Source organism: Schistocerca gregaria, chromosome 2, assembly GCF_023897955.1.
Source record: "Schistocerca gregaria isolate iqSchGreg1 chromosome 2, iqSchGreg1.2, whole genome shotgun sequence".
In the NCBI taxonomy this organism is placed as follows: domain Eukaryota; kingdom Metazoa; phylum Arthropoda; class Insecta; order Orthoptera; family Acrididae; genus Schistocerca; species Schistocerca gregaria.
The window spans coordinates 292,406,412-292,418,938 of NC_064921.1; the positions used below are offsets into that span (position 1 = coordinate 292,406,412).

A 12,527-nucleotide genomic window follows, 5' to 3' on the forward strand; every position below is an offset into this window, starting at 1 on the left:
GGCATATTGAACAATTGAACAGCAGTAGTTGTTTATCTGTGTTACTCTCTCAGGTCCTAAAGTACACATTTATGGACGTTTTTGAATGTACTCAAGACAGTGGTATTATCATAGCAATTGTTTGTTGTGTTGTTAAAAGTAATACTGAAAATGTTGGGCAAAATAAAACCCTTGTTTGTGAGACATGTGGCTATTTATTTAGTAGCACAGTAGAGAGAACTTGTGGAAGCATTCCAGGAATATTCACCACAGTTGGATTGACAGGGAGTGGCACAGAAGGATTCAGACCACCCAACATCTACTCTGAGAAGAGAGGATAAAGGTAATACTACTTTCATCTGGCAGTGTATTAGGGTCGGCAAAATATTGCGCAGTTATATCAAACAGGGATGCAACTTACCGCTATTGCTGGTATAAGACTCACCATAAACCCTACAAAATAATACATCAGCAGGAGAAGAGGAAAAAATACACCCCACCTTTCAGACCATGATGTCAAATTTTAACACTAATAGGCTTTAGCACTCAAACAAATGTCACATTTAATGATGAGCTATGTAGGAAAGTTAATCCAACAGCAACGGAGAGTTTTCTAAACCTTGTCAAGGAACAAAAGTGGCAGGATGTTAATAGCGCCGATAACATAGATGACAAATATAATGCTTTCCTTAACACGTTTCTCATTCTCTTTGAGAGTTGCTTTCGATGAGAACATTCTAAACAGGATACTAGCAATAATAGGCAGCCCAGGTGGCTCAATAGTGCGATAAAGATATCTTGTAGAACAAAGTAGGAATTATATCAAAATGTTAGAAGTAGTCACAATCAAGTTACAGTAGCCCATTACAAACAGTATTGTAAGATGCTTAAAAATGTTATTAGGAAGGCAAAGAGTGTGTGATATGCAAATAGAGCAGCTAATTCACAGGATAAAATTAAAACCATATGGTCAGCTGTGAAGGAAGTGTCTGGTAAGCAGCAGAAGGTTGACGATATAAAGTCAGTTAGCAGTAAAAATATTTCTGTTACTGATAAATCAGATATATGTATGATATTTAACAATCATTTTCTAAATTTAATTTCTACAGGGAATCATATAACTTTCTTGACAAATGCCTTTCTGAGATTGATGTCTGAAATACTCCTTGGTGATACAGACAAGAGGGAGAATGAGTCAATAGTTAAATCACTGAAGGCTAAGGACTCTCATAGTTCTGAAGGAGTGTCTAGCAGATTATTAAATTACTGTGCTGCACATGTTGGCCCTGTATTTAGCCATATTTGTAATTTTTCCTCTAGGAATGGTACGTTTCCTGAATGGCTGAAGTAATCAGTAGTAAAGCTGCTCCATAAAAAGGGGGAAAGGATAATGTAGATAATTTTAGACCTATTTCTATGTCATCAATACTTGCCAAAGTTATGGATAAGGCTGTGTATGTAAAGATAATTTATCATTTTATACCACACGATTTGCTATCAAATGTACAGTACAGCTTTAGAAGTCATTTAGCAACTGAAAGTGCTATATTCTCTTTTCTCTGTGAGGTACTGGATGGGTTAAGCAACAGGTTTCAAACACTTGGCATATTTTTTGATTTCCTAAAATTACTCCAGAAGTTGGATCATTATGGAATAAGGGAGTAGCTCACAACTGTTTTTCCTCTTACTTTAGCAACAGATGGCAAAAGGTCATTATTTACATTATTGAGAATGGCTGAGATGTGGGGTCTGAGAGGGGTACAGTCAAGTGGGGGAGTAGGGGGGGGGGGTGCCCCAGGTATGTGTTGGGGCCACTCCTTTTCCTTATTTCTGTAAATGAAATGCTGTCTAGTATTACGGGTAACTCTAAAATATTTCTGTTTGCAGATGACACTAACTTGGTAGTAAAGGATGTTGTATACAACACTGGATTGGTTTAAAATAGTGCAGTTCAAGACCTAAGTGCATGGCATGTAGAAAATAACTAATGCTAAGTCACAGTAAGACTAAGTTTTTACAGTTTCTAACACATAATTCAACAAAACCTGACATTTTAGTTGCACAGTATGGTCGTTGATTAGTGATACTGAACAGCCTAAATTTCTAGGTATTCAGATAGACAGTAAGCTGTTGTGGAAAGCCCACATTCATTTTACTATTCGAATGGTATCTGAAGTTAGTGATCATTTGACACAAAAATTAGTCTACTTTGCTTCCTTTCATTCACTTATGTCATGTGGTATTATATTTTGGGGTAACTCTTCACATTCTAAAAGGATATTTTTGACTCAGAAACGGGCATTAAGTTGGGTAACTTCATCCCTGTTCACAAGTCTGGGGATTTTGACATTGGCCTCTCAATATAGATATATTCCTTACTGTCATTTCTCGTTAAGAATATTAGCTTATTCCCAAGAATAAGCAGTTTTCACATGGTTAATGCTTGGCAGGAATCAAACCTGCATTTGGATTGGACTTCCTTAACTATTGTGCATAAAGGTGTGCAGTATATTGCTGCATCCATTTTCAATAAGCTGCCACTTGAATTCAAAAATCTTAGCAATAATTGATGCACTTTCAAATCAAAACTGAAGAGTTACCTCATGGAGCACTCCTTCTATTCTGTCTAGGAGTTCCTTGAAAAATTAAGCTGAGTCTTGTTGCATTGTTGATTGTGTTTACTTAAACTGATGGACTGACTTTTTTTGGGTTCATAAACATTTATTTTTATCTGTTATTACTTTTATTTTGCAATTTTATGTACTGACATGGTTCATGACCTTGGAGATTTGCTCCTCAATTTAGACCTATGGAACTTTATTTATTTATTTATTTATTTATTGAGTCCTTTGATCATATGTAGTACAGTGTACAGGATGATATTGGACTTATAACTTGACATGTAAATAAAAAAAATAATCATCATCATTTAAGACTGATTATGCCTTTCAGCGTTCAGTCTGGAGCATAGCCCCCTTATAAAATTCCTCCATGTTCCCCTATTCAGTGCTAACATTGGTGCATCTTCTGATGTTAAACCTATTACTTCAAAATCATTCTTAACTGAATCCAGGTACCTTCTCCTTGGTCTGCACCAACTCCTCCTACCCTCTACTGCTGAACCCATGAGTCTCTAGGGGAACCTAGCTTCTCCCATGCGTGTAACATGACCCCACCATCTAAGCCTGTTCGCCCTGACTGCTACATCCATAGAGTTCATTCCCAGTTTTTCTTTGATTTCCTCATTGTGGATACCCTCCTGCCATTGTTCCCATCTACTAGTGCCTGCAATCATCCTAGCTACTTTCATATCTGTAACCTCAACCTTTTTGATAAGGTAACCTGAATCCACCCAGGTCTCGCCCCCATACAACAAAGTTGGTCGAAAGATTGAACGGTGCACAGGTAACTTAGTATTGGTACTGACTTCCTTCTTGCAGAAGAGAGTAGATCATAGCTGAGCACTCACTGCATTGGCTTTGCTACACCTTGCTTCCAGTTCTTTCACTATGTTGCCATCCTGTGAGAATATGCATCCTAAGTACTTGAAACTGCCCACCTGTTCTAACTTTGTTCCTCCTATTTGGCCCTCAATCCGTTTATATTTCTTTCTCACTGACATTACTTTTGTTTTGGAGATGCTAATCTTCATACCATAGTCCTTACATTTCTGATCTAGCTCTGAAATATTACTTTGAAAACTTTCAATCGAATCTGCCATCACAACTAAGTCATCCGCATATGCAAGACTGCTTATTTTGTGTTCACATTTCTTAATCTCACCCAGCCAGTCTACTGTTTTCAACATATGATCCATAAATAATATGAACAACAGTGGAGACAGGTTGCAGCCTTGTCTTACCCCTGAAACTACTCTGAACCATGAACTCAATTTACCGTCAACTCTAACTGCTGCCTGACTATCCATGTAAAGACCTTTAATTCCTTGCAAAAGTTCGCCTCCTATTCATAATCTCGTGGAACAGACAATAACTTCCTCCTAGGAACCTGGTCATATGCCTTTTCTAGATCTATAAAGCATAGATACAGTTCCGCGTTCCACTCATATCACTTCTCCATTATTTGCCGTAAGCTAAAGATCTGGTACTGACAACCTCTAAGAGGCCTAAACCCACACTGATTTTCATCCAATTGGTCCTCAACTAATACTCGCACTTTCCTTTCAACAATATCTGAGAAGATTTTACCCACAACGCTGATTAAAGAGATACCTCCGTAGTTGTTACAATCTTTTCTGTTTCCATGTTTAAAGATTGGTGTGATTACTGCTTTTGTCCATGCTGATGGAACCTGTCCCGACTCCCAGGCCATTTCAATTATCCTGTGTAGCCATTTAAGACCTGCCATTCCACTGTATTTGATGAGTTCCGACTTAATTTCATCCACCCCAGCTGCTTCATTGCACTGCAATCTATTGACCATTTTCTCCACTTCCTCAAATGTGATCCTATTTCCATCATTATTCCTATCCCATTCTACCTCGAAACCTGAAACATTACTAATCATATTTTCACCTACATTGAGCAACTCTTCAAAATATTGCCTCCATCTGACCAAGGCATCCACAGGATTCACCAGCAGTTTTCCTGACCTGTCCAAAATACTTGTCATTTCCTTCTTACCTCCCTTTCGAAGACTACTAATTAAACTCCAGAATGGTTTTCCAGCAGCTTGACCCATAGTCTCCAAACTGTTTCCAAAGTCTTCCCAAGATTTCTTCTTGCATGCTGTAATTATCTGTTTGGCTTTGTTTCTTTCTTCAACATAACTTTCTCTGTCTACCTGAGTTCTAGTATGTAGCCATTTTTGATACGCCTTCTTTTTCCTTTTACAGGCCTCCTTGACTGTGTCATTCCACCAAGCTGTTTGCTTCATCCTACTTTTACACACTACTGTTCCAAGACGTTCTTTAGCCACTTCTAGTACTGTGTCCCTGTACCTTGTCCATCCCTTTTCCAATGACTGTAATTGACTACATTCAACTAACTGGTACCTTTCTGAGATCGCTGTCATGTACTTGTGCCTGATTTCCTTATCCTGAAGTTTCTCCACTCTTATCCTCCTACATATGGACCTGACCTCCTGCGCTTTCACTCTCACAATCCCAATTTCACTGCAGATTAAATAATGACCAGTGTCATCAAAGAATCCCCTGAATATGTGTGTGTCCCTCACAGCCTTCCTGAATTCCTGGTTTGCTATTATATAGTCAATGGCAGATCTGGTTCCCCTGCCTTCCCAAGTATACCGGTGAATGTTCTTATGTTTAAAAAAGGAGTTTGTGATTACTAAGCCCGTAGTGGCACAGATATCCAGGAGTTGTTTCCCGTTCGTGTGGGCCTCCATATCCTCTCCAAATTTACCCATAACCTTTTCAAACCCTTCTGTTCGATTTCCCATCCTGGCATTAAAATCCCCCGTGAGCAGAACACTGTCCTTGTCCTTTACTCTAACAACTACATCACTGAGTGCCTCATAAAAACTATCCATCTTATCTTGATCTGTCCCTTCACAATGCGAATATACTGACACAATCCTAATTTTCTTGCGTAACACTGTCAAATCTATCCACATCAGTCGTTCGTTTACATTCCTTATTGCAACTACGCTGGGTTCCATTTCTTTCCTTATGTAACACCCTACACCCCATTCCGCTATTCCTGCTTTGACTCCTGACAGGTAGACCTTGTATTCTCCCACTTCCTCTTCTTTCTCACCACTTACCCGAATGTCACTAACAGCTACGTCCAGCCCCATCTTACTTGCAGCCTCTGCCAGTTCTACCTTCTTCCCTGAGTAGCCTCCATTGATATTAATAGTTCCCCATCTCATTACCATTTGCTTGCCAAGTCATATCTTAGGAGTCCCTGGTTTGTCAATTAGAGGTGGGACTCCGTCACCTCCAAAGGTCCGAGGCGTTTTGCTCTGATTGTTGCTAGCATCATATTTAAAGTACCAGGGAAGCAGGTTGCTAGCCTTACTTGCCCCAAGTCTCATTGGGTTTCACCCCTAACGGTTGAGGGACTAACCAGTGGTTTTGGTAGTCTTTGCCGTATGAGCACAAAGGTGACCACGACTCAGAATATGTCCGAGGTGCCCAGCCTTCTTCCAAAGTAACTGGTATCCCGACTGTCGGGATCACTTACTTGGCCACTCATACGTTGCCCGTGGTTCATGAACTAGGACATGACTGCAGGAACCCACACCATGAACCATGAAAAAATAATTAATAAATAAAATGGTATGGTTTCAAACATGCCTACCAATTATAGTCTCTACCTGAGGCCTCAGGAATACAGGTTTATTTCATTTCACAGTTCCCAAAGTATAGTATTACTTATGTTGTGCATATTTGGCCATCTTCAGGATTGTTATTGATGTATTACTAGCTTTTAAATTAATTAATATGAGAGAAAATGTGGTGGTAACAAAATTTAAAGACACAGAAAGGTCCTAGCTGTTATGTTTCACATTCCAAAAAGCAGCTGGTTTATATGGTTGGTACTCTAATTGTTAAGATGCAAAACAAACAAACAAAAATGTTCCTTTGACACATGGGTCACAAATAAAAAAAACCACAACAATATAAAGCAGGATAGGGACTGTTTTCTTCTTTGTGAGAAGCATGTTTAAGAGTCACACACTTATATCTCACAAAACTGTTGCTGAAAACTGGTAAGTAGAACACAGCTACCAGAAGTCACTTGTTAAAAATTGTTTAGTGAGCCCATATGAAAATTTAAGAGATTCAATGACTGTATTGGAAATTATCTTGAGAGAGTCATATACATGTGTTTATGTTACTAATTGTAATTTTAAGAGAGGAGAAATATATAACAAAATGATGGAAAGTAAAAATTGAGGATATTTGATGAAATGCTAGTAAATAAAACTGCAGGACTGTGAGAATATAACATTCAAATGTGAGATCAGGCAAGTTTGCACTTCAGTCCAGAATAGTTAAACAAAGATAGTGCAGAGGGCAAGTTATCTTTGCAGTATTTCATTAATTTATTTGTTACAACAGAACTGAGTTTCCTGTGAACACAGATCTTTCTTTTGCCCTTTCTTTTTATAAAAAAAATTATTACAGCTTGTGTGAATACATGTCCCTGCAACAATATCATTTAACAAAGTATTCTTGGTTTTTAATCACATTATGATACTTTTTGAACCACTTAATATGCCTGAAAGCTTATTAAGATTTTATTATTTGTTCTTGGTCAGTTTATTTGCTTTATTGGATACACTTACACACTTAAAAATACATAAACTGGTTGTTATCATGCATAAGTATACATGTGTGTATCTATTTAAAATTTAACCTATTTCATGATACCTTTGTGAGCATATTTGAAAACACTTTCCCTAAGAAAATAGTGAAATATAATTGTTAGGTACCATCTTATAAACCATGGCTTACTAAAGGGATAAAAATATCTTGTAAACAGAAAAGGCAAATGCATCTTACAGCTAGGAAGAGTAATGATCCAGAAACAGTAAAACATTATAAAAACTACTTACTGCACTGTATTAAGAAAAGTTATGAAGAAGTCCAGACATATGTGCATGATGTCTGAGATTAGCACATCTGATAATAAAATTAAAACAATTTGGAATATTGTTAAAAGGGAAAGGGGACATCTGAGAGCACAGGAACACTGTATTTCTATCAAAAAAGTTTGTTAACAAAAACTCAGAAGTAGAAAATATTATTACTAACCATTTTTTAAGTGTTGTTGAGAAAATAGAATCAAGCTGTTCGTTAGAAAATGCAAGGCAGTATATGGAAGAGGTAGTACCTACACAATTTGATAAAATTGAAATTCAACCTACATCTCCTACTGGAATTAGAAAAATAATAAATTCACTCAAAAGTAAAAGCTCACATGGAATGGACGACATTTCTAACAGAGTACTGAAAGCTTGTTCCCAACAGATAAGTAGGATTCTCAGCCACATATGTAGTAGCTCATTGAAACAAGCCATTTTTCCATATTTACTGAAATATGCTGTTGGTAAACCATTGCATAAAAAAGGTGATAAGTCTAATGCTAACAACTACCAACCAGTCTCACTCTTCTGACAGCTTTGTCCAAAGTTTCTTGAAAAAGTAATGTATTCAGAAGTAGCATCACATATTTGTAAAAATGAAGTACTAACAAAATGACATTTTGCTTTTCAGATAGACTTTTCAACAGAAAATACCGTATATGCTTTCACTGATCATATATTAAATGCGTTGAATAACCAACCATCATCCATTGACATATTTTGTGATCTCGCGAAAGGTTTTGACTGTGTGAATCATGAAGTTCTTCTAGATAATCTTAAGTATTTTGGTATGAGTGGGACGTTGCACAAATGGTTTAATTCATATTTAACTGGAAGGGTGCAAAAGATTGAAATTAACAGCACAGACAGTTTGCAAAAATCAGCAGAGTCCTCTAACTAAGGTATCAAATGGTGTTCCACAGGGTTCAGTCTTGGCTCCCTTATTGTTCTTAATGTATATTAATGACTTGCCACTCTATATTTATGAAGATACAAAGTTAATCCGTTTTGCAAATGATACAAGTATAGTAATCACACCCAAAAAACAAGCAACAGCTGAGGAAATTGTAAATAATGTCTTTCAGAAAATTATTAAGTTGTTCTCTGTAAAAGGACTCTCATCAAATTTTGAGGAAACACATTATATACAAATCTGTACATTAAATGGCATAATACCATAAATGGCTAGGTTCAACTACTTGTGCTATTAGGGTTATTGCAAATTTTTGTGACAAATATATCAGTAAATTAGCTTAATACAGCTATTTTCATTCTCTGCTTTCATATGGTATCATATTTTGGGATAATTCATCATTAGGAGAAAAAGTATTCATTACACAAAAGGATGTAATTAGTATAGTAGATGGAGCCCACCCAAGATCACCTTGCAGACATTTATTCAAGGAGCATGGGATATTCACAGTACATATATTCACTTATGAAATGTGTTATTAATAACCAATCCCAATTCAAAAATAACAGTGAAGTGCATAGCTACAACACTAGAAGAAAGGATGATTTTCAATATTCTGTAGTAAATCTGACTTTGGCACAGAAAAAGGTGTATTATGCTGCTACAAAAATCTTTGGTGATTTACCAAATAGCATTAAAAGTCTGACAGACAGCCAACCAATATTTAAAAACAAATTAAAAGAATTTCTGAATGACAACTCCTTCTACTCAATAGATGAGTTTTTAGATATGAAGGAGCAACTCTAAAAAAAATTAATTACTTTATGTAAAGAAAACTATGTTAAAGTGACATGTCCTACATGATTATGAAATGTTATATTCATGATCTATAAAACAAGTATTAATATAGCTATGTATGCAATCATATACTTCTCTCTCCCTCACACTCCTCCCATACACCCACAAATGCATGCACATACATTAATATTTGTCATCCATAGATAAGTAAAAGCCTTTCATGTGGAATTTTAAAATTACAGATTTGGCCATATTTTTCACAAGTTCCACAACTCTATACATAAAAAAGGTTTAATGCAGAATGAGCCTATTTTTCTAGTCATGCATTTCAGTCAAATCAGAGATCTCACTCTATGTCCAACCAGTTTTCATTTTTGAACCTATCATTGCTATATTTTTATTAAGGACTAGAACACAGAAAGCTGTTATTAATGATATAGGGTCTCAGTTCTTGATGGTGTATGTGGGCCTTCCTCAAGGTTCTGTAGAGGGTCCTGTCTTATTGTAATTTATGGTAATGACCTGCCAAATAACATAATAAGACCAACTACATGCAGCTGCTTATTTTGTGATAGTATGGCTGTCTTTATAACATTAGAGTGAATGCAAATTCCGAAATTTGAATCAGATCAGACTGTGGATAATACAAAGTATAATAAAGTGCAAACACCTTCTGTACCCAACAAGGATATGTAAAATTTGTGAAGGTGTATTTTTCCAGAGAAAACTGTGCCGTTATGATAGTATGCCAGTGCTGAGAATTATTTCTTGTGCCTTAACACAGAGTCATATAGCATATGGTGCCATTCTGAAGGGCCACCAAAGAATGCCACTAATATTTTTAAATTAAAAAAAAGGCAGTCAGAGCTCTTTGCAGACCTAGCTTCAGATTTCTAAAGAATATGACTCTGTCCTCATTATAGATTATTTTGCATATCGAGGAGAACCATTGTAGATGCCAACTGTATGAATGTGCCATAAGTGTAGTACTAGGAACAAACTTGACCTGGTATTACTCCTCTGTAACCATAAGAAAACTTGGAAGTACTTTGTAAACAAATATTATCAGAGAACAACCAGAAAAATCAAAGATTTTGTATTAGAACTGAATCCTTATGAAAGTGATGTATTTTTAGTAGAGATCAAGAAATTGGTAACATGTTTTTGTACTTCTAGTATTTGGATGTGAGACCTCAGTTAACAGTAATATAATGTATTGTTATTTTAATGTTTAAATATGTTATAAATATCAAGGTCAGAAATACACTGACTCACATAATTTCACCACTACTGATATATTTATTGTATATGTAACATTGTTGACACTACTTTTAATAACTCAGATGACCTCTAAGGTTACTACAATAATGAAATTCTGTTCTATTCAGTTCATATTGTTGATTGTATTTACTCATGTTACTTTACAGCAAGCCATTGAAATTGAAAGGAAACAGCTACTTGATACTAATAAGAAGAGGTGGGATCCCTTGTACAGTGAACGTGAAACAGAAGAAGTAGAAAACATGGAAAAGAAATTTCAACAAGTTGCTGAATTTGAAGAGGAAATGAAAAAAATTGATCTTGAACACGAAGAAAATTATAGAGAGTCAAAGATAAAATTAGAAACAGACATACAGGTAATAAATATTGCATTTTTATTAGGGCCTTAGTTTATTTTTTATTTTTTGTACCACATTTCAAATTTGTTTGAATTATAGGATGAAAATTCCTGGGGTGGAAGTCAAGTAAATTTCTACAAAAGAATGGGGATTTTTACCAAACTGTGGCAGTATGGTTTGCATTAGTCTTGCAAAACTATTGTCAAAAGTTTGAAATGAATGCAGTGCACAGTGATCACTGTGATTTTGCATGTGGAAGGCAGAAGAAAATGAATATTTTCCAAAAGGAAGATTCACTGGAGGAACCTATAAAATTGCAATAAAACAATATTTGACTGAAATTTAGCGTCAAGATGTACTGCCAATACAGTCATACAAAATAGAAAAAACTATCCTAACTTTCCAAACAAATAGTTTCTTCTTTAGGGATAGCAGGCCACTCAGACTCATCTGCTGTGAGAATGAGTCACATTGTGCTATGATGAAAAATTTTCATTGAAATGATTGATTAGGCATGTAATTAATGGAGGTCTAACAGAATTTTTGCTGTCATTTAAAAATATGTATTCGTGTATTAATAAGCTGCAACACGGTTGCAGAAGTACACAGGATGAACTGTATTCCAGCTGGACAGTTAATAATGAGTGCACATGGATTTTCAGGAAGCCATACAATCAATGGTAGCAATATGATTGATGCTGCAGGTATCTCAGCTGAAAAAGTAAACTACATCCAGCACAAATAACTGCCCCTGAAAAAGATATGTCTTAGGATTGCAGGATTTTGATACAAACCTAATGCAAAATATGGCAGTTTTTATATCCAATTCACAAGAATTTCTAGCAGATTTGTGACTGTGAATGAGACTCTAATTCAACATTACACTACAAGGATAAAGTAAGTTCATTTTTTCCATTAATTCACTCAAAAAATCCCATAATGAAGGAGATCCTTCAGGAATATGGAATGAGTGAAGTTACACATTAACAGACAGAAGTAGCCATTGCATGATACTCCTGTAAAGTATTCTAACAACCAGTTACAAGTAATAGTAATCTTGTCACATAGTGAATTACAGGAATTTTTAATTTTTTTATTAATGCATTATAAACCAGGATATTACACAAACCAGTAGAAAAAGTAGGGAAAAAGCCATTTCTATTCCTCTTACAGTACTCAGCTGTTTTTTTTTATCTATAACTGCATACTAAGCATTTATACAGTTTCAGTGGAAAAGTTGAAACCTGTTCAATATGAATATTGTTATTAACTACAGCTTACAGTTGAAATATCACAATAAATTATGGAAGGAATAGGACAGTAACAGTGAGTGGACAAAGTGTGGTGAGAGTTCACTAAAGAAGGCATGAATTCTTGTATGGGAAGGTGATAGAGACTGTGTTGTTGGTATTATCATTGTACAATCTAAATACACACAGCAAAAATTTGCATCACCTCAGTTCTGAGAATTCTGGAACCTGCAAAGAAAATTGGAATAGAGATCAACATAATCATCATTGCTGCACTTTTTATTGCTCATGAAAACTGCACATTCCATGTTGTACCACCATACAGTGAGATCTTCAGATGTGGTGATCCAGATTGCTGTACACACTGGTACCTCTAATACCCAGTTGCACATC

General features: G+C 35.9%; 1 protein-coding gene across 4 annotated transcripts in view; it reads left to right on the forward strand.

The window, feature by feature from the left end:
* LOC126336898 (dynein regulatory complex protein 1) overlaps nucleotides 1-12,527 on the forward strand; it is a 380,293-nt gene that overhangs the window by 135,826 nt on the left and 231,940 nt on the right. For all 4 annotated transcript variants that reach the window (XM_050001020.1, XM_050001019.1, XM_050001023.1 and 1 more), the window contains one exon: nucleotides 10,693-10,902. In XM_050001020.1, coding sequence (XP_049856977.1) covers nucleotides 10,693-10,902 — 210 coding nt within the window. The remainder of the gene's footprint in view (nucleotides 1-10,692; nucleotides 10,903-12,527) is intronic.